Source organism: Microtus oregoni, unplaced genomic scaffold (assembly GCF_018167655.1).
Source record: "Microtus oregoni isolate MIOR12 unplaced genomic scaffold, Mior012 000008F_ref0000371, whole genome shotgun sequence".
Taxonomy (NCBI): Eukaryota; Metazoa; Chordata; class Mammalia; order Rodentia; family Cricetidae; genus Microtus; species Microtus oregoni.
In genome coordinates this window covers 48579514-48601707 of record NW_024543067.1, presented here as the reverse complement: position 1 = coordinate 48601707, position 22194 = coordinate 48579514, and the positions used below count along the sequence as shown (strand labels likewise).

The 22194-nt window shown below is 44.5% G+C and overlaps 1 protein-coding gene across 3 annotated transcripts in view; it reads right to left on the bottom strand.

Annotated features, from left to right (window-relative positions):
• Positions 1-12789: 12789 nt before the first annotated feature.
• Arhgap32 (Rho GTPase activating protein 32) overlaps positions 12790-22194 on the bottom strand; it is a 233797-nt gene continuing 224392 nt past the window's right edge. For 2 of the 3 annotated variants that reach the window (XM_041657642.1, XM_041657643.1), the window contains 2 exons: positions 21163-22145; positions 12790-19870 (listed from right to left, as the gene is read on the bottom strand). In XM_041657642.1, the coding sequence (XP_041513576.1) occupies positions 17621-19870; positions 21163-22145 (3233 nt within the window). In that variant the 3' untranslated portion in view covers positions 12790-17620. The remainder of the gene's footprint in view (positions 19871-21162; positions 22146-22194) is intronic. The other variant, XM_041657644.1, reaches the window with a different exon arrangement.

Below are 22194 nucleotides of genomic sequence, written 5' to 3'. Positions count from 1 at the left end.
CACAGAAGACTGGCCGATGATCTATCCACAGGCCTTCTGGGTACAGGCTACGCTTCTGATCCCTTGAATGGTGGCCACCTGCTATTCACTTTGGAACAAATCTTCTTGGCACTTTCCCAAAGTGTTCTATTTCACAGAACAAAAGTTCTATTTAAAAAAAAAAAAACAAAAACAAAAACACAACACTTTGAAAACCAGTGAGATGGCTCCGTGAATAAGGGCATTCGCCGCCAAGCCTGACAACTTGAATGGGATTCTCTGGGTCCACAAGGTGGAAGAGAACTGGCTCCTGTAAGCTGTCCTCTGACCTCCACACATGTGCAATGGCATGCCCCTTCCACATATGTGTGTACATGCACAAAAAACAAATCAAGCAAAGAAATGTGAAACTGGAAAAAACAAGCTAATGCCTGTGGTGGCTGTGGCGTTAGTGTGCTGGGCTCTTAACAGAGACCTCCAACTGTCAGCACCAATGCTCTTTCTGTAACTGATTAATAAGCTCAGTTACTTTTTGCCTCATGTTTTAAAGAAGTTTAAATTTTTCCTATAGTGACTTGGCATTTTAGGTGGAAAATTGTTTTCAAAGATAAAATACATATGCAATATTTACATACCGCCACCAATAGTATGACTCACAACGGGAAGCCACACTCTGCTCCCTGGTCCGAAACCTTAACGAGTGCAGGAAGTCTGGTGCTAACAGAGCAGTCTTTTTTTTGTTGTTGTTGTTTTGTTTTGTGTTTTGAGACAGGGTTTCTCTGTGGCGCTGTTTTGGAACTCACTCTGTAGTCCAAGCTGGCCTAGAACTCAGAGATCCGCCTGCCTCTGCCACCCGCATGCTGGGCTTAAAGGCCTGTGCTCCACCCAGCCAGAGCAAAGTCTCCTGACTCAATATCCACATACCAAACTAAGTAACAGACAAGGGAAGTGCAGGATGTGGATCCCAAAGGTTCCTTGACCTGCAAGCCACACCAAGATGGAAGCCAATCATGGAAGTACTGGCGGAAGCAGCCCGGTGTCTCTGGATTAGAACAGGTTTTCCTTATTTCTCTCCGATGATGTTGGATTCCCCTCTGTATGCTGTAAATATGCTTTATTGCCACTGGTTGATAAAGAAGCTTCTTTGGCCTATGGCAAGGCAGAATACAGCAAGGCGGGATGCTGAGAGGCTACCAGTCTCCCACACTGACAGAGTAGCATAGATCTACCACGGTTCTAGGCAAAGTCCAGAGACTTTGTCCCTGTCCCATCTCAGGCCGCTGAGTACTTCTCAGGGCTCCTTTGAGCTTCTGCACTCTTTTCCCAGACACACTGTTGGTCCCACCCTGCCCGTGCACTCATCCTGTGGCTGCTGGAGCATACAGGTGTTTGCAGGCCCTGTTCCTTGCCTTGCAGTCCTGGATTCCACAAGTACAACACGAGCGAATCACACGAGGCTAGAACCAAGCTGTCAGCACGGCTGTTGGTTCTGGGCCGTTCGAGGGACAACTGATGTTCTTGCCTTTCCAGTTTCCTGATGGCTGCCCACATTCTGGTGCCGGCAACCTTCCTCCATCCTCAGAGTCAATGACGTGAGTCCTACATTGTTTCTCTAGGGCCAGCAGCTATTTCATATCCCCCACTTCAACGCTTCTCCTGCCCCCTCTTCCACTCAGAATGACACTCATGACTGAACTGAACCCACAGACATTATCCCTGTTTTAGATGGAGCGCCCTGCAATTTTACTTCCCCTCTGTCCCATAACCTATGTACTCAAAGGTTCTGGGGATTACAATATACAAGTCTTTGGAGGAGCATTGTTCCTGTGGAAGAATATTCTCACAACCACAACATTCATTAACTACTTAATCTTGCCTTTAACATGCCAGCAATCTTATAACCCCAGTTCCAGGGGATTTGACCCTCATTTCTGATCTCAGTGGACACCAGGCACCCACATGGTGCACAAACATACACGCAGGCAAAATGCTCACATCTGTAAAGTAAGTAAATAAATAAAGTAAAATAAATAAATAAAATACATAGATGAAAAGAAATTAAAGGGAAAGGAACAAACTAGAAATAGTAACACTAGAAGCATCTTGTATCTGAAGGTAAGTTCTGCGTGAGCGCGTGAACAAACAGAAAGACATGGAAACATAAGGAGGGGAACAAGCTCTGGGTGAGGTGGAGCACACTTGTAATCCTAGCATGAGGAGGCTGATGCAGGAGGAGTTTTGAGCTCCACGCCAGCCAGCCAGTCTTAGATAAAACAACTAGGAAAGAAAGGAAAAGAAAAGAACATTCAAAGAACAAGAAGTAGCCCTAATGTGTGTGTGTGTGTGTGTGTGTGTGTGTATATATATATATATATATATATATATATATATAAAATATGGATTTTTTTCCAAATGAGAAAACATCCCAGACAGTTAATGTCAAAAGTGAGTGACTGAAGAGAAAAGAGAGAGGGGGAATCAAGCCAATGGTTACAATGTTCAAATAGTAAGTATTCATAATAGTTCCTTTCTCTTTGAGAAGAAAACATCAAATTAAGAATATTGCGAGTTCGAGACCAGCCTGGTATACAGAGCTAGTTCCAGGACAGGCTTTAAAGCCACAGAGAAACCCTGTCTGGAAAAACCATAAATAAATAAATAAATAAATAAATAAATAAATAATATTCAGATCCGCAGAAATGGGAAGCAATGGCTGCAGATTGGAAGGAGCAGCTGGTGCCTGGCCAGAGGAATGCAGAGAGACTCACAGCATGGTGCAGTCACAGATCCATGGAGAAAGAAGTCGGCTTCCACACAGAAAAGTTTTACACAAGGATCAGGAAACCAGACAGCATCAGACTTAACATCTGTCTTGGAAGACAAAGGCGATGCCATCAGAACTCTCAGGGGAATTGGCTTGCACTTAGAATTCTAAAGGAAGCCAGACTTTCCAGAAGTGTAAGAGTCGGAAAAAATATCTTCACACACAGCCACAGCTTCACTTCCTCAGCACCTTCTCCAATAGAAAGAGGGAGGGGGTGAAATGCCCCAGTGCAGAACATAGCAAGGAAGCATGGGGTTGCAGCCTGCCACTGCAGGTCTCCTGAAGCAAGGCTGGAGGACTCCAGGCTGGCTCTGAGCTGGGGGACAGGCATGCAGGGCCCCAGCTCTCCATCAGTGGCTGCGGAGGAGAGAGGCAGGAAGAAATGGATAACACAGACAGGAAATGGACTACTGCTCAGAGCTGCGAGGGTGAAGCAATAGGCACACAGGGGACACGGAACACTGATTAAAGGCTTTGTATGGTGCCTTCAAGAGGTAAACAGAGACAGGAAAGTCAGATGTTGGGCTCTCTCTCTGTGTGTGTAGGAGTAAGGGACACTTTGGATCTGGAGTACCTCACAATCCCAAGGTCCACATGTTAAAGGCAGGGACCCTCTCTTGGTGCTTTGGGGATGCTACAGGGAACTAGTGTGAGCCTCCAGTTTCTCACTTTCCCAGCTTTAGCTCAGACATGAGGTGGATGCTATGTCCCATCACAGGCCCTCACTGTGATGTGCCTCCTCAACACTGGTTCAAAGCAAAAGAGCAAATCAGTCATGAACTGATCCCGATGGAGCTCTGATATTGTGAAACACACCTGTCCTCTCCATAACTTCATTGGCTCCAGAATCCGTTACAGGGACAGACGTTGACACACAGTGACTGTGTGTGGCTGGGACTTGACTTGGTGGCAGTGGAGTACTAGTTTTCTGTTGCTTACCAAAGAGACTCACCAAATATCTAAATGGGGATGTTCATGACCAGAGGTGTTTAGAAATGGGTTGTAAATACCAGGAACAGTGCCCGGAAGAGAAAGCCCACCCCATGCAGCAGACACTGGATTAATGAGTGGCTGGTGCTCTTTTACTATGAGACTTGTGAACTGATTTGACTTTTAAAACTAATCATCTACATTACAGGAAAACTGTGTTCTCAATGGATGCTGTCCTGGTTTGGAAATGTTCAGTTCCAGGGAGCTAACAGTCCAATTTCACATCTGCTGGACACACCTTCCACTAATAGGGTCTATGGTTTTGAGTATAGATGCCCCTAATGAAACTCAGGGTGAGGCCTGGTGCCCAGTGTAAGCGTGGTATGGTAGTGAGGCCTGCCAAGAAGATCACAACAAATCCACTCTCATGAAGGGTAACAGATCTCTGGGAGATAGTTCCGGCCCTTGAGAGGCTGGAATCCTGACAAGGTGGATTGTTATAAAGCAAGGCTCCCTCTTCCATTTTTCTCTGCAGTACACACCAACCTCCCTTTCTGCTTTCCAGCCTGGCCAGAGCCCTCATGGCACATTTCCAGTTTCTCAAGATAGCAAATAAAGGTCTGTTCTTTCTAAACCACCGTCTCTGGTATTGTATTACAGTGACAGAACAGACTAAGACAGCATCCTACCTTTTCCAGACCATTTTCTCACGGATCTCTTCCTTTGTTCCTGGGTGGTTCGGAGGCATCGTGACCTGACCATAGATCAGGTCAGTATCCCCCTTACACAGACAGCCGTGGAAGCTGCGGGTGTGTATGTGTGTTTATGTCACGGGGTCAGCTCCCTCACGTTTTATGTGTAATCGAACAGTATATTTAGTCACATGATTATGAATAAGGCGTATGACTAAAACCAAGGTTTCCCTACATCTAGTTGAGATTCGTTGTGACTATAAAGCCTTCCCAGAAATGCATTCTGGGAAAACAGCCTATGGACAGAATGTTCTGCAATCCAATATGACGTTCAAAAAACAGGCTTAATCTGTGATCATGCCATTGTCTGGAGGATTGGGGACACTCTCAGGAATAAGTTCTTTGAAACAAAGTTTGGGCAATGCTATACAGAACCTAGGCTAAAGTCCAAGACTAAAAAATTTTTCTCCAGGAAACCAGCTCCTAAGTCATGGGGGGAAAGGAGCTGCCCAGGAGGCCCTATTAGTAATGCAGCCTCTGTGGTCTAAGAAGAGACTAGTTCAGCAGAGCAAGCACAGACATTTGCATTAAAAAAAAGAAAAAGAAAAGAAAAAGAAACCTGCAAGGATTCTGGTGTGCATCCAGGGGTTTGCAAATGCTGCTGAGGCTTTAAGATAAAGCCCTGTCTGAAAAAGCACATAAAACTGAAGGAGCTGAAGTCTAGATGTTCTATGCAATTTTATAAAATATAGCAATAAAGGACACTTATGAACTCAAATACATGGAAGAGTCCTTGGAACTCACAGGGTGCCTTGTTGAAGTTTCAGGGCTAGTTCCAAAACAGTGCTTATCAGCAATCACTTCTCATCTTCCATTCTCTGCAGAGTCATTGCTTCTAAAATGTGCTCTTGTAAAAGTGAAGATGAGGACCCAGAAAATCAGCTGTTGAATCATCTGTTCAATCATAAGCTACAGTAATCAGGTCCCTTCTGAATAAAAAGTATGCTGACAGCACCCTCTCGTGGCTCACAAAAGTACTACTCCTCATGCTGTAAGCACATTTGAACTGCTTGTTTGTGACCAAGGGCATTTTACTTTGTGCCAGACTCGCATTGAGCTTACAAACAAGGAAACCGACAGAATTAGCAGCTCAGTAAATTACTTCTGAGAGGCAGTATTTAGAGAATTAAGAAGGCTATGTGATCAAACCGACACCTCAAATTGGGCAATCCATGGAGGCTCTCTGGTAGTGTTGGCTCTCTGTGAAGGGGAGGGTTCCCATGGCTTGTTCCAGGAATTTAAAGGGATGAATCCTATGGACCAGACTGAAGAGCTTGGATTTAATGTGTGTGTCAGAGGCTAAACGAAGAAGGAAGAATTCTCCAGGAGGTGCACAGAGCACTCGCTACGCAGCGGGCAGTTAACTCCCTAACAACTTTCAGGAGACACTGCTGTACATCCAGGCTTCCACACATCATATAAGCTGTTGGGAAGATATTAAAATTTCGCTTTAGTTACCCACTTAGTGCTTCAGTCTCTCCTACCGCACCCTCGCCAGATAAGCAGCGACTCCTGTGACCCGTGTATGCTGCTGTAAGCATGGTGCCACTGAGCATCATGTTCAACAGCCCCAGTTTGAACAGCCACTTCTGATTGCTTCTACCAGTTAGCGCCTTTCACAGTAAGGCAGAAGCCTTTTGTTCCAAGAGCTGTATACACTCCATGAAGGGTTCTTATGCTTATCCCACCATCTCAAGTCTCCTTTTTTTTTTTTTTTCCTGTGGTGGGGATCATAAGGGAGCTGGGTATATTGGTGGGTGATAGAAAACCTTCCAGGGCTGTAGTCAGCCATGTTCTCTAAGATTAAGTGGGAGTCATTCCAAGGAGTCAAGATAACCTTTAAATTGCAGTGGCGGCACCAGTCACTATCCTGAAACACTCCTCTGTGATTAGTAAAATATTTTGAGCCCAGCATTGGAGGAAGCTTTTTCTGGCATCACAGAAGCTACTCCTTATCTGTGTAGCTTTTTAGAAGGGTCATAAAAGACAAAGAGTCCCATATTTCAGCCTGCTACTAGTTATAAATATTGATTGAAGAGAACAACTTCCCACCATAATCACAGTATAATTAAGTGGCATCCAGAGGAGCTTGCAAGCAAGGTAATGGCCTTGCTAGCAGGGTCCAGATAACCATGAAACACAGGCAGGACAATTACTTTCAGAAATTTATGATCCTTGGCATCAGAGAATAAGGAGGTCTTGGGGTTTCAGGAAGTTTATCTCATAAGGGTCTGTGTAGCTCCAATGGCATTCCTTCTAAAATTCATGGAGTTTTGTTAAAAATAGATCATCCAGGCTGGACAGTGTGGTGCTCGCCTTTAATCCCAGCACTAGAAAGGCAGAGGCAGGCAGAACTAAATTTGAGGCCAGCATGGTCTACAGAGTGAGTTCCAGGGCAGCCAGGGCTTTACAGAATAACCCTGTCTCAAAACAAGCAAGCAAGCAAACAAACAAGCAAATCAGGCAGGAACTACTTAATTCTTATTTTCCTAAATGTTAGTATTTCTTGGTGCGTGGAATTTATTTTTGCCAATTCTCTAAGCCTTGCTTTCTCTCCTCTCTAAGTTGCCATGCCTGGAAGAAAGGGGCTCAGTCTTCACTGTCTACATGAAGGATGATGTAAGGGAGTGTGTATTGGGAGGTCTTTCTAACCCTACTGTAACCACCAGTTAACACTGTTAGTCTAAATGTGCTGATAATATGTGAAAATAAAACAAATGAGATTCGGTCTATGGAAAATGATCTGCCGTGTTCCAGTTGCCAGGATCTTCTTCCTAATACACTGCAATGGGCCCATTTATTCTCCCAACAGCTACAGGGGCGCTACTGTGTAAAGGAAACAGGAGACAGAATCCCTGCCCTCTGGAGTCCACACCCCAGAGGATTAAGATAATAATATGAGGCAATAGCCAGGTAAGGGGTTTGGGAGTGTAGCAGAGCATTTTAGACAAGGTAATGAAGTCATCTGTGAGGCGGTGAACTTTGAACAAAGATGAAGTGAGAGAGCAATCTGACCATCTAAGGGTGAGCCAGTGCAAAGGCTAAGTATAAGTCAACCTGTTATGTTCATGGAAGAGCAAAGGGCCCATGAGATTGCAGCGACAGATCAGAGGGAGGGTGGTCATATTTGCTCTCAAACCGACTCTCAGGAAGATTTGACAAACTTTCCTCCATGTCTCCGGGCCTAGAGCTAGACACTCTCTTCCTTTACCTCCAGTCAATGGTGAAAAACTTGTAAATACACAGCTAATACCCATACACATTTATAAAATGATGTTTTTCCCGCATGTCCATTTGCACCACATTTGTATAAAGTGCTCGAGGAAACCAGAAGAGGATACTGGATGCCCCTGTATCTGTTAGAGAAGTTTGTTGTGAGCTGTCACATGGGTGTTTGGAGAGTCTTCTTAACTGCTGAGTCATCTCTCCAGTCCCCAGAAACAGGGTTTGAGCCAGCACAAAAGCTTTTAACCAAGAGAAAAAAAAATCTCCAAGAGTCGCACTGACCAAATACGCTGCTACCTCTAACTTACATTGTTCTCAGTGTCTTTGACTCAAAGCCATATCACTCCCGCAGCCTGTCTTGGGTTTTAACCATTGCTCTTTGCCAGCAGGATGTCGAAGCATTGCTGTGTATGATGTTGCCTTCCAGTTACAGAGGTCAGTGGGAGAATCTGGGTTGAGTAGAATGGGATGAGAGGTGGCAGAACCATGTGCTGTTCCAAGCTCATGCTGCAGTTCTCTGACCTTGCCCCTACCCCTTGCCCCCACATGAGGAAGCAAACTTTCTGGGCACATTCCCAACCAATAGGAACAAGAATGACTTACCTTACTGTGCTTCTGGAATGTATGTGTGCATTTGTGTGATGACATTTCTAACACAACATGCTTGTGAAAGTCAGAGGACAATCTTGGGTGCTGATTTTTGACTTCTACCTTGATTAGGACAGGGTCTGTGTTGTTAGCTGCTGCATATAGCGGGTTAGCTGACCCACGGCCTTCTGGGTAGTCTCTCCTGAATCGGTCTTAATCTTAGCACAGAAGCTCTGGGACTAGATATGCACTATACGGGTTCTCACACTTGAACGGCAAGCACTTTACCACTGAGCTAGCTCAGCAACCATGAGCTGCATTTAATAACTCCCCACAGTCACCAACATTCAGCTCCCTTCAGCCCTGACTCAAGGATTATGCTTCCAGTGATAGAGGTAAGGGATGTGAGGGGTGAGAGCCTGCACAGGAAATTCTTACCCATCACTGGGATTCACAGTACAATATAAACCGTGTGTGAGTGTGTGTGTGTTAAAAATACTGAGATTTTGATGGTGTTGTCTATAGCATGAGCCTAGCTTATCCCAGCTCAGGGGTAGGTGTGCTGTTCCCTGTAATCACAGCAGTTTCCGTCTTCCAGCTATTCCTCCAGGGCTTTCTGGGTTTTGAAAACACATTTTGGGCCAGAAGTGAGGCTGATAAAAACTGCAGGCTCTGGACTCAACAGCTGGTGCTTGACTCCCATTGAATGTCAGCAGAATGGGTTCAGGTGTATTAGACACCATCTGTGCTTAGGCTCAGCTCACAGTGCTGAAGAGTTCTAGCTTTGGGTCAGGAAGACCAATGAGTTGGTACTAATGTATGTAAAATAATTAGGATAGCCTTGCACATGGTAACCAATCAACAAATTAACTACTTTCAATACTATCACTACATTCTGGGTTTTTTTTTTTTGATATTTTGTGTCAATTCTTGTTAAATCTAGAAAAATGTATCTATTTTTAAAGATAATGGGAAAGACCCTTATTATTCACCAAATCTTATTAACTTAGAATGGAGAGAAAGGCAAAGTCCATCTCTTTATAGCATATTTTATAAAATACCACATCATTTTTCTCCTTAGCATTTTTTTTTCTCCAGCAATTCATAAACTTCTTCCATCTTGTGCTGAGAGTGAGCCAGTCTATGAGCAATTGGAGTCAAAAGTGGAGCACAAGCAAGAGGATGCCTATAAAAGCAATGCTTTAGCAAGAAGGCACAGTCCTCAGACATGTTATTGCATACATGGAACATAGCTGAGCTCTGACGCAGTATATGGACACAGTTCAGGAGTCACATGATCAATACTACAGAAATAAATATTTCCCTGGAAAGCTTTAAAAAAAGTATTTGTTATTTACTAAGCCCTGAAGTAAGCAATAGTATTCACTATCAGATATGTTCTAAGACTCACTGTGAGTCATCTTAACGACTACATTATGCCTTGCACATTTAATCACCAGAACTTTTTTTTACAAAGTTTATTAACTAAGCAAAAATAACAGGAGTTATTTTATTTACTTAGAGACAGGGTTTTACTATATAGCTCTGGCATTCTGTGGGCTAACCTGGCCTTGAACTCCTCAAAGAGATTTACCTGTTTCTGCCTCTTTGATGGAGGAAGGTCATTGGCTAATAAAGAAACTGCCTTGGCCCATTTAATAGGCCAGCCTTTAGGTGGGTGGAGTAAACAGAACAGAATGCTGGGAGGAAGAGGAAGTGAGCTCAGATGCCAGGCTGCTGCTCTCTAGGGCAGATGCAATGAAGCTCCGACCCAGGATGGACATAGGCTAGAATCTTCCTGGTAAGCGCACCTCGTGGTGCTACACACATTAATAGAAATGGGCCAAGCAGTGTTTATATGAATACAGTTTGTGTGTCGTTATTTTGGGGCATAAGCTAGCCAGGCGGCCAGGAGCTGGATGTCAGGAAGTGGCCCGCATCACCGCAATTGGCTCTTCATTTTAAATTGTGTACATGTTTGTTCATATACACCTGTCTATGTGGTCGTGTGTGGAGGCCAGAAATTAACATTAGATTGACTGTCCACCTTGTTTTTTGAGAGACAAGGTTCCCCACTGATCATAGAGCTTATACATTTGGTTAGACTGGCTAACCAGGCAATGCCCCAGTGTCTTCCTGTGTCCTCCCCACTGTTAGGATTACAGGTATTCGCTGCATGCACAGCTCTCTGCATGGACACAAGGAATACAAACGCAGGTCCTTGTGTTTGGGCAGCACACCTATTGAGCCACTCCTACAGCACACCAGTTTCTTTCTTTTATGACAGACACAAAGTTGCAAATGAATAGGACTGAAATGAATTAAAGCCTTACAAGCAACAGTGTAAGCAAAGGGCAGCCCTCTTCTCTTCTGTGCTGTGTGGCATTACTCTCAGTTACGGTAAACGCTACGAATTTAATCATTGCTTGCTCTCCCACCAGCCCTTTAAGATGCATGTATACCCCAATCCCCACAGTAGCCCTTAGCAGATACGACATGTTACTATTCCCATCTAGAGAAGAGAATGCCACAGCTTAGCAGGTGCTGTAGGAATAGCTTTAGAAGTGAGCTCAGTAAGTGGCTGAGAATTAGTATGTAGCAGTCAGGTTTCAGTGAGTCAACCTAAATCACTTTTCCTGGAGTGCAACTCTGAGTACAGGGTCTGAGTCTCAGCCTCACCCCTAGCTATCTACGTGATAATGTGCAAACTGCTGACTTCTGTGTGCCTTGGTTTCATCCATAGAACAGTAGCTCAAGAATAAATTAGTTCTAAGATATTTAATGCTTACTACAGTGCCTGTCACTATTGAACACCAGTTATTGGTAGCTTTAAAAATTGCCGTGTTGTTCAACACACACACAGTTTTCTAAAAAGCAAATGATTTAACAGTCCTTATAAAATTTTTTGGAAGAAGTCAGTTCAAATTAACCAGAGCGACTTCTACTCCATACACACAGCATTTGAAGTAGCTGACTGGCTAAATAGCAAATGTACTCCACCTGCACTTCTGGCCTCACACAGAAAGACTTTACTGTGAAGGGCAGGAAAGGGAGCATCAGCAGTGGTCAGCAGTCTCTTGTTAACTTTTTCTAACTGTCAGAGAAATTACAAGAGGAACCTGGCTCTAATGTAGTAACTGCTGTGACAAAACATCTGCAGTGACACAGTCATATGAAGGTCACTCTGACTTACTAGCTTTAGGGAGGTTGCTCATGGGCTTGCAGCTCCATAGTGCATCATGACAGAAGTATAAGAAGCACACTGGGAGCCAAGTAGCAAGAGGAAGAGGCAGGTATCTGAATACTCTTGTCTCAAGAACATTCTTCATGAACTACCTTCCACAAAGCCCCACTTCCTAAAGGTGCCACCACTGACTACTAGTGCAACAGGCTGCAAACCAAGTACATATGGGCCTTTATAGACACTTCAGGTCCAAACGCTAGCACTCAGTATTCCAACAACTATGGGAAACCAAGGTGTGAGTCAAGAATGTGAAGTTAAATGAACTGGACACAAGTCCCTGTAGTGAGAACCAGCCTGTGAACTGCGCTGCCTCCATTAGTTCTCAGCCTTGACACCAATCCCACTGAGAGGCAGGTTCCCGAGGCTGACTCCAGACCTATGCAATTAGCTTGTTAGTGGCTCTAGCTCTCTAGGTGTTTATTACGGATTCTACATTTTGAAGATTATTAACTGAGAAACTTCAGGATTTCTTTTCCAAAAACTGGTGTATTTAAAACATTAGCTGAATGAATCATACCTGGACTTTTGTATTCATGTGTGCATGCAGAGGTAAGGGTGTGTGTGTGTGTGTGTGTGTGTGTAAGACAGAGGTCAATGCTGGGTGTTTTCCTGGATCACTCTTTACCTTTGAGACAGTCTCACTGAACCTGGAACTCAACAATTCAGTGAGGCTGTCTGGACAGTGAACTCCAGGATCCCCCTGTTCACTCAGGCTGCCTCCAGCCTCTAGCTAGGATTTTTCTACTGGCAGAAAATGTAACAAACTTCATCCCTCTCGGCTCTCCACCTCACCCAGATTTCGTTCATTACTTCTCAATAGTCAATGCCACAGGTTGGTGACCAAGTCTTTTTCAGAAACAGACACTTCAGATCCCAACTCCATTCAGGTATCCTGAAGGTTATCACTGTATCACAGTGCACTAATTTGTTTGGAAGAATACCAGCATCATAGTTTGTGGTCTAAAATATGCTCCGGAAATACTTTAAAGTATCTGAATTAGGCCTGGCCAGAGGGCTGATGGTCTGAGTTTGATCCCTAGAATGCACAGTATGCAGGCAAAGACTTGATCTCCGACTTCCATACCTGTGCTATAGCATATACTCACGTGTGCGAGTGCAGAGAGAATGAATATAAATAATTTAAAGATATCTCAAATAAAAAATTAAGTCTCTTGACTTAAACACTGATGATATGCAATCCCCAAAGAGAAAGGCAGGGATGACTATACTACTGAGTCCCCAAGGAAGGACAGACACTTCACGGGCTATCATTTGAATGCCATAACCTCATTCCCTTCTCATATCTGAAACTGACTCCTGTGGGAGGGACCGGGAAACTTTATTTGTGTATTCCAAGTGCATTATGAAATTAAACTGATACAATACTTGAAAAAAGAAAATTAAGTCTCATTCTTTTTAAGAAGTACATTCTCCCAACGTGGAAAGCATGGCCAATGGTCTTAATCTTGGTGTTTGCACACATCCTAGGTCGCACTGCAGTGAGGAATTAGCATTACGGTAAAATGTGCTCTTCCTAGAGTAACACAATTGAGTAAAATTTCAAACACTGACAATGCTATTTGCCATCAAGTCCTGATAAATATACATTTGGTGAGGTCAGTCCTGTAATTTCATCAATATTAAGAAAATCTGGTAATGAAACAGCCAGAATGACAGAGACTAGAAGCACTCAATGTGACTGTCCTAAGTGGCTTTTCTGTCACCCCATCTGATCTGTTTCCATGGAAACAATACTTAGGTCTGGAGAGTTTGCTGGAGATGTAGTCTGTGGTTCTGATATATACAAGATGAGTGGATTACCAGGGCCACCCAGACCATGAAAGAAACTCCCTAATGCTGGAAAAAGGGTGCCTGGCCCTAATACACTCTCAAGAATGATTTGTAATTTATGGCTGGCAGTAGGAGGACCAGTACCTGATAGTTGACTACCAAGCTCTAATCTCCCCAAGTCTTGCTGACATTGCAACATTGGCCTGCCAGGGGGCTGTGCTACTCACACCTACAGCAAGTTCTTTCACTGAAACATTGCTTCCACTGGATGTGCAAAAGCCAGCTTACCACAGGTAGCTGAGTCTAGGGGATGGTTGTTTTCTGGTTATCTCGCTCCGAATACAGGATGTCCAACATGCCTTGTGAGAATGGGAAGTCATGTGTTTTTCATTCAAACTCCCTTTCTGGAGGACTCTGAGAAGCCAGTTCAACTTCTAGGGACTGCATACTAAGTGTCAGGTAGCAGCAGACAGCAGATGCTTAGACTCTCCAAAACAGACAGAAGGCCTGTTCTCTGAAGAGTTTGAGCTGAGAGGACTTGGCCAGAAAACACACTGCAACTCACCTGACACACCATCTAACCTAATAGGTTGTAACATACAAACATCTAGTACGAGCACCCCAATAAACCACCCCATCTACTCCACCACAATTCATACTAAGTCAGAAAGGAAACACATACACAAAAAGTCTGTTTTAACCTGAAATAATTCTGTTGATATTGGAATTGCTTTCAGTGGGACATTTGCTTTAAACCACAAGATATCTCCATCTTAAGTACAAAAACCCCTTCTCCCTACCACCCCCCACCCACGCCAAACAAGGGAACAAACAAAACCCCAAACCCACAACTCAGTTTCAAATAAGTTTGGAAGAAATGAGACTGTAAATATTTACACAGGGAGCAAGAAGTAAATCACAAAACTATTTACAAAAATACACAAGCTTAAATGCATTAACAATTTACACCAGTTCACAAAAATATTAAAACATAAAAAACACTATATAAATTAAAGAACTCAAAAGTATGATCTAAGACTTCCTAGGATGCTTCTCTCATGCAGGTCATGGTTGAAAATCAGGTTTTGCTATCTCAGAATCTAAACTGTAAAACAATCATTTTTAATTCTTTGAACATTAACAGTACTAATCAGATAAGGAAAAGACCCTCTGTGCACACCAACATTATCTTGCACACATTAAAATACATCATTCTTGACATTTCCATAATACACAGTACTGATAATCACATGCCTCTAACCATTTGGAAGTAACTTTCTGACATACTTTAGCTTTCTTTATGACTTTCTTGTACTCTCTGCTCAGGTGATACTTTGCCAACATACTGAATGGGCGACCAACAGGGCTGGAAAAAGAGAAATGGACTTTTCAGGACCCTTCTCCGCGCACTCACTACTGCTTCCAAACTGACAACAGCTCTTCTATCTGCTCACCTCCGTGGTCCCTCCTCCGCACAGAATTAGTCTCAGGTATTTCTTTAACCTGACCGTACATTTTGAAAAATGTTTTACCATTAGAAGAAATGTGCAGGCCCTGCCCTTGGGACTGTCCTAGGGACTTCTCCAAACCGAGCATTTAAAATATATGAATGCATGTTTAAAAAGAAACTGAATCCAGTAAGAAATAAGGCTCAGATTAGATTTATTAGTAAGAACATGATGCCCCTGGAGCTTTTAGCTGAGCTCCTAGCCTGCTATCTAGGAACATCTACTTCAATCTAACCCAACTGTGGAATTTTGCCAAAAAGATAAAATCTGGAGACATGGCTGCAAAGGTAGCAGTGGGATGAGATTCTGTTTAATGTGTAAGGCAGTTCCACTTCCTTGACCATAGTGCTCCACGCCAACACTTGAAAAGAACATTCAGTTCCTGTGTTTGTGAGGTCACACATGAGGTGGACGACACTGAGGTAACCTGGCTCACAGTGATTTGCCATCCAATTTCTGCCCCCACATTGCTAGAGAAACATGTGGGCAAAGTTGTTCAAATAGTGGAATCCAAAGTTAAGGCTGTTGCTACATACAGTAAGTAACTTTAGATTTTCTCTAAAGTTTTATTTTCACACTTATACCAATAATCTGAATTATTATTCTATATTTAAAATATTTTCCTGACATTTCCAAACCCATAGGATGTTATTAATAAAGAAACTGTTCTAAGGAATTAACCCTAGTATTTATAAAAGAGACTTTTAGCTTCAGGAGTAAACAATATGTGTGACAAACAAATCTACCAATATCAAAATTGGTCTGGACTTCAGCACTTTTTTTCAGGCCAGGCCTGCACACACTGAAGCCACTTGTCTCATTGTCCTCTCTCCCTCCATCTGTGACGCTAAGGATAACATTCAGGGCTGGTGTGGTCTTCAAGAGGCAGTAAGTTGCCTCCTTGACAAAAAAGATGACATGGGTTGAAAAAGAAAATACTGTCTGCCAACACATCCGTGTGCCAGGTAGAGGCAGCCATCAAGTTTCTGGACATTCTATGTATCAGCTGGGTCTGCATCTTTAATGCAGATGCCAGAGTTCCCACAGACCTTTGTGTGTAGGTGTTTCCAGGTGTCTACTTTAGACTTCACTGGATTCCTCTGGTCAATCTGGGAAACAAAGAACACCTTACAGACTATCTCCAAATACAAACATGTTCTTAAAACTTTAGTTCTAAATATAAACCCTTAAAACGCAATATATGACTTAATTACAAAGACTGCCATAAATCTTTCACAATTTCACAGCAGTAACAGCAGCATGATTTTAGTCTCTTAAAAGATTTCTTCCTTTGCTCTAAGTAAAAGGTAATCCCATCCTAAAAAGCCAGAGCAGCAACCACATGGAATGAAATCTCCTGTGTCTCCTACAGAATATTAAAAGATACAAATGTACAAAACTCAAGTATTATCGTGACTTATGGAATGAAATGCCAATCTAACTCACTTTTAACACAGGTCTGCCTTACCAGACTTGGCTGGCTGGGGTGGGATGGGCCTAGGAAACAAGAGGGAAGCTGGGCTGAAGAGGTACCCTGTCCCAAGCCCAATAAGGAATGCAACTTTCAAAAGAAAGTTCCAGGTATTCACATGTTTAACATGTCTAGAGAGTTAGAAAGAATTATTCTGAAATGCTGGTGTAGATGACGAACGCAGTAAGACTGTGACCACACAACAGAAGTGAGCCAAACCACAAGATTCCAGAATGCCAGTGGGCGAGATGGAACTGCGTACTCAGGGTCAATGCACAATGTAGTTTTCTAACAGGTAGTTTTTAGGGGTTCTGCAAATTCTCAGGGAACCACACTGTAAGTTAGAAATTGAGTAACATGTACATTTATATCCCTAAGAAACTGTATCCAGTTAAACCCTGCTGTTTTTTGCTTAGTGAGAATGTTTTGGATTTAGAGCCAACAGGGTGACTATTTTATTGGCACTACCACTTCCTGGATCTTGTGGGATGTGCAGGGGGACAGCTCACTGAAAGCACTAGTGATGTTTTCTGACAATAACAGAGTTCACTGACAATAAGAACTTCATTTTCTATCGAAGAAAAGTTCCTTAAATTTTAACTTAAAAAAGTAGCCCCTCATGTTTCTGTAGTGAGAGGAGCGTACAGACTGACAAGAAGAGAAAGGCTAGACTACTGAAGAATGTGGTTCAGCTTGGACTGCTATTTCACAATGATGTGCCACTAAATGTTGAAAATCCTAATTCTTTTACTCGATCATGCTGCTAGCACGACACAGCGGGAGGATCAGGGAGTTTTCTTTCGAATTTAGCACACTGGGCTCCTTCATGGACAGGGACAATGAAAGCAGAACAGAGTGGAGAGTCCACCTGGGCAGGCTATATGGCCCCTACCACAGTGGGAACACAACAGGAAATGCAGAGCCCACCAGGGAATATAGGCAAACTGCTCTGAGCTAGGTAGCAAGTGCTAAGAAAGGTCAACGTTAAATTCAATAGTTAAAGGCAGTCCTTAGAGTCTTACAAATCAGCCCTGTACAGCACTAGGGTCTGTGGTGAGAACCTCTCCCCTAGGCTTTCAGCACAGCACTTTACAATCATCCAGATCTCTTCACAGACAAACAACACAGCCTATAGATGGATGAGGTGGGAGTGGGGGGAAGGTGTGGTTTGTTTACTTTTATTATGTGTCTTTCATATGGTCAGGGGTTTTGTAGCATTATTTTTTCCTTAAATTTTTTTGGTTATTGAAAAAAATAGAACAGTCCACTGTCCAGCAGAGGCTGCTTCAACTCTATTGCTCCCAGGGCTCATTCTGCATGGATCTGTGTGTCAGGATGTGGCAAGGATAACTCTGCGGGCAGGAAGGCCCCCTGACCCAACGCTGTGGCATATGTCCTGCTCTGAGGATGGACAAAGCCAGAGGGCACATAGGCCCCCATGCCTCCCCCTCCAAAGCCTCCTCGCTGGTGCTGGGGTAGGGAGTGGTAATCCTCCAGGTTATCATATTGGGACACAACAGTCATACTGCTCTGGCGCTTGCTGTGTGTTGGATACTGGTATAGCACGCTGGGGTCCCTCTCCAGGTTCTGGGTATGGTGGAGTTTTAGGCTGTGACTCCTCTCTGGTTTGGGGGGTGGGACCATAGACTGAGAGAAGTGTTCCTCCTCCTTGTAGCAGTCTCTGGAGTGTTTCTCAGGGGCAGGTGGCTGCCTGGCTCGAGGCCGGTCGAGATCTTTGGAGAGCCTCACCTCCTTGTGGTTCATTCTTAAAGACTCCTGCCCTGATGTGACATATTTCCCTCCAGAGTTATGGTAGCTGCCTGGCTCAGAAGTGTCTGGCATCCCTTTGGGCCCATAATCTAACTGGCCAGCTCCCTGGGGATAAGGTGGTCCATTTTTTGATTCACATAATTGCCTATGGCTTGCTTCCTGATGCGCCCTGTGCTCTGGAAGGTTACAACCCATATCGTGAAGCTTTCTGTTCCTAAGGCTGCTTTGCTTCTGTGGGAGGGATGGCTTGTCTACCTGGGTGCTGCCATACCCCCCATGATGGTGGGCTCTGTCGAACTCCGGCTCTGGATGCTTCCTGTAGAAACGGTCATCCCCCTCAGGACTGATAGCCTTGGCTGGGTGCCGCCCTTCTTTCCCCTCAGCCACAGAAAGAAGTCCAGTTTTCCCAGGATCTGATTTACTACGCAGATGGATGACATAGATTCCTCCCAAGTCATCTTGCACAGCTGGTGCCATGTTGTCGTACTGTGACATGACCGGCCCTTTCACCTTTTGTCGTGCTCGACTCTCTCTCCTGATGGACTGCATGCGGTATTTTTCCATGTCCTCAAAATCCCACGAGGTGTAGGTGTGCTTTACATCAGCAGTAGGGGGCATGTTGACTACATTATGGTCATTACCAGAGAAATAGCCAGTCATGTTAGCCCGTGGACGTGGAGGCAAACCAGCATAATTGTATAAATTCTTTCCTTGTAGCCTTGGATTGTATAAAGCAAAATCACGGTTGGGTAGGCGGTGAAGGTGCCTCAGTTGGACTGTGCCATAGGCATCAACATCACACAAGGCTCCGTCGGGGCTGTAATAGGAGCCTGAGGAGCTGGAATATGGACTATAACGATAGTGGACCCGTCCATTCTCAAAGTAAGGCTGAAGCTGAGTTACATGGTAATCTGAGCGGGCCTGGGAGGACTGATATGGCTTATACTGGTAGACGGGCCTTGCGCAGTAGGCTGGTTCATCATCTGGGGGAACTTCCGTTCGTGAAATGGGAACAGAGCGGATCATGGAAGGTGGGGGTGCATGGAGAGATTGGACCCTCCGGATAGTGGGGTAAGGTAGAATGTCTTCAGGGCAACAAGTATTCCTAACTGAAGAGCCCAGAGAAGAGACATACTCAACTCGGCTGCATGGTTTGGAGTGGTGTCCAGACATGTTTCTTCCTGGTGCCACATAGGTGTTATAACGAGGACCCATGGAAGCTGGTGGCTCTGATCGGGCACCATATACCTGGTGTGGCTCTAACTTATTGTGGTGTGGAGGTACGCTCTGGGGACGGAACTGGCAGTTTGGAGTCATATTGAAATGTGAACAGTTTTCTGGACCAAAGGGCTCAGTGGTGACATCAGGTCTAGCAAAGGAGGAATAGGCTATCTTCTGAGAAGCATGCTTAGGCTGTGAGATGGGGAGTGGCAAAGGCAATACACCATCCATGGAGGCTGATGAAGGGACAAAGGAGTGATAATTTGAGCTGCTGTTGGTATCTGCAGTGTTGGAGTGCATGGCAGCAGCCATCTTGCTTTCCACTGTCCTTGTTGGGGGAATTGGGGCAGCAAAGCCACAGGAATGGCCAGGAAAAGACTCAGCACGCAGGTGGAGCAGGGGGGCCCTGGTGCCTTCCCGTACCTTCTCAGGCAGTCCTGGTTGGAGAGCAGAAGCAGCCATGGGACACTGGGCAGCTGCACTGCCATCATTGACAAAGATGGATGCAGGATCACTCGTGACTTGAGGCTCAGGTGGCCTCTCTGGAGCTGGAGCTACTCCCTGGACCTGTGGAAAGAGAGTGACATTAAAAGTCTGTTGCTTAAAGACCCCCACCCCCCACCAGTGTGCAAACCCAGGCTATTTGGGTGGCAGTGTGGACTTTCCCAAGCCCTACAGTAACACTGGACCTGACCCCATGACTAGAAAAGAGTATCTGCGTGGCTACATGGTTCACTACTACCTGTGGAGAAATGTGTAGTGTTTTCTAATTCATGCTAGGCTTTACAAATGAGGAAAGGCTGCCTACAGTGGACTCTAATGTGCCGACCCAAACACAGGATTAGACAAACAACAGAGCCAGACTTAAAACTAAGCATCCTGCCTATTGGTCTAAGCTCAGCCTCAAGACCAGAAAGATTTTTAAGATGGGAATAGTTGATTTCATCAGCTGGAAGGGGTTCAGAGTGACTCAGTTCCACCCAGAGAGCAGCTGTAAACCTCTAGATACAGGAAAGAGCAAAAAAAGGGCTTGTTTGGGATGGCAGCAAATCAGAGCTCACTGCCTTTTCTTTCTGTTCACCCTGTCTGTGGGTCCACACACTAAATGTCCTGAGAAGCAGGGGCTACAATAACATCCTCCAGTAAGGTCTAGAAGTCTAACTCCTTTTGGTTTAAGGTGACCACAAAACCTGTAGCAATATATTTTTGCTGTTTCTTTTTCAAAAGGAAAAAATTAGAAAATAACACCTTTGCATTCTGTATTTAACATTCTCTCATGAGAGCAGGTATTTAACTGTGGAACATAGCTGGTTACTGGTTATGGTTGAAATCGTAACAAACAAACCACACAAAAACTGTAAGATATTATTATTCCTTATACTTCTGTAAGATATTAAATATATTCTTCTGTAAGAAGAATCCTACAAACATGTAGAGAATGAAATAATTTCAGTGTACACATGTGAAGGGTTGCCACAGGGTGGTTACAGGACTCGCTTGGCCACAGCGAATCAATGATAGAGTTGGGAAAGAGAACTACCACCTCAGCCCTGATATCTGGGGTTCACTTTGTTCACTCTGTCAGGATCTCATTGTGAAGGACCTCCATGCTTCAAGAAGGGAAAGCAACAAGGAGGGTTAAGCTGTCTTTACTGCACCATGGGCTCTCTGCTCTGTCTTTACTGCAAAGCCAGTAGCCAGGCAAGGGCAGAGTTGTCCAAATAGTGGCTATTTTATAAAACCTGCCACTTGACTGACTCACTCAAACATATCTCACTCAAAGATAACACATCCCACTGAAAAATGACATACCTTTGGAAATAAAATACATCACTTCACTGACTTCCTCTCCATCTTACCTTGTGGGAACTATTCAATCCTACACTTGGTGCTTCTTGTACCTGCCCCAAGGCTGGCGGTTGCTCTGCTGGCCTCTGGGAAGGAGGTGGGGGGAGGGGGCGGTTAATTCTGTGCACACGCTGAAGGGTTGCAGCCACAAAATCAGCAGCAGCTGGCTGCTCAGCCATGACCCTGCTGGTATCTCTGCTGCTTGTTTCAACTCTTCCTGGAGTTGTCATCATATAAGCCATAGTGGCTGTGCTGGTGTTCTCTTCAGGGGACCCAGAAAGAGGGTGAGCTTTGTCCCTAGGCAAAGTAGAAGGCATGGGAGATTTGTCTGTAAGTTCTGAGGAATGATGGGGTTTATCCACACTGGTACCAAGATAAGAGGGGGGCTGATCTCCACCGGAGACATGAGGTGGAGACTGGTCCTGCTCCACAAAGGAGACAGCGGACATGCTGGTCTTCCCAGCCTGGTCTTCAGAGAAACTTCCATGATCATCAGACTTCTCTGAGTCTGCTAAGGGAGCTGAAGTGCTTCTAGCCTTTTCTGGGTCTCCAGATAAATGGTTTCGATGTAGCGGATTCCCTATTAGGTCTACTTGGTGGAGTTGCTCCCCAGAGTCAGTTGTGTTAGAATGAGTGGGATCTCCCATAGCTGCTGTCTCTGGGAGAGGCTGGTTACAATTTCCGAGTCCATTGATCTGCAGGTGGAACTGCTCTGCTGGTCGGTCCGTTTGGAAATAGGCTTTATCTAGAGTAACGCTAGAGTAGGAACCAGGCAGTTTCTCTTCAGATGTAACCACTGCCATGTCTCCATAACTAGTACACCCAGCCTGGGAAGTCCCTGGTCTCTTCAGTGTCTGAGTTGAGGCTTGCTGTGCAGACTCAGCTAACGCTAGTGCCAACATTCGGGCGACATTTTTCGGAGGCGGTGGTGGTGGGATAAGAGAGACTGAACTGACAGGAACGGGATCTTGAGGGGGGTCATGGGTAACTGCTCCTAGTGGGAAATTGGGAAAAAAAATTAGAATGAAAAGGTAGCTTATGTT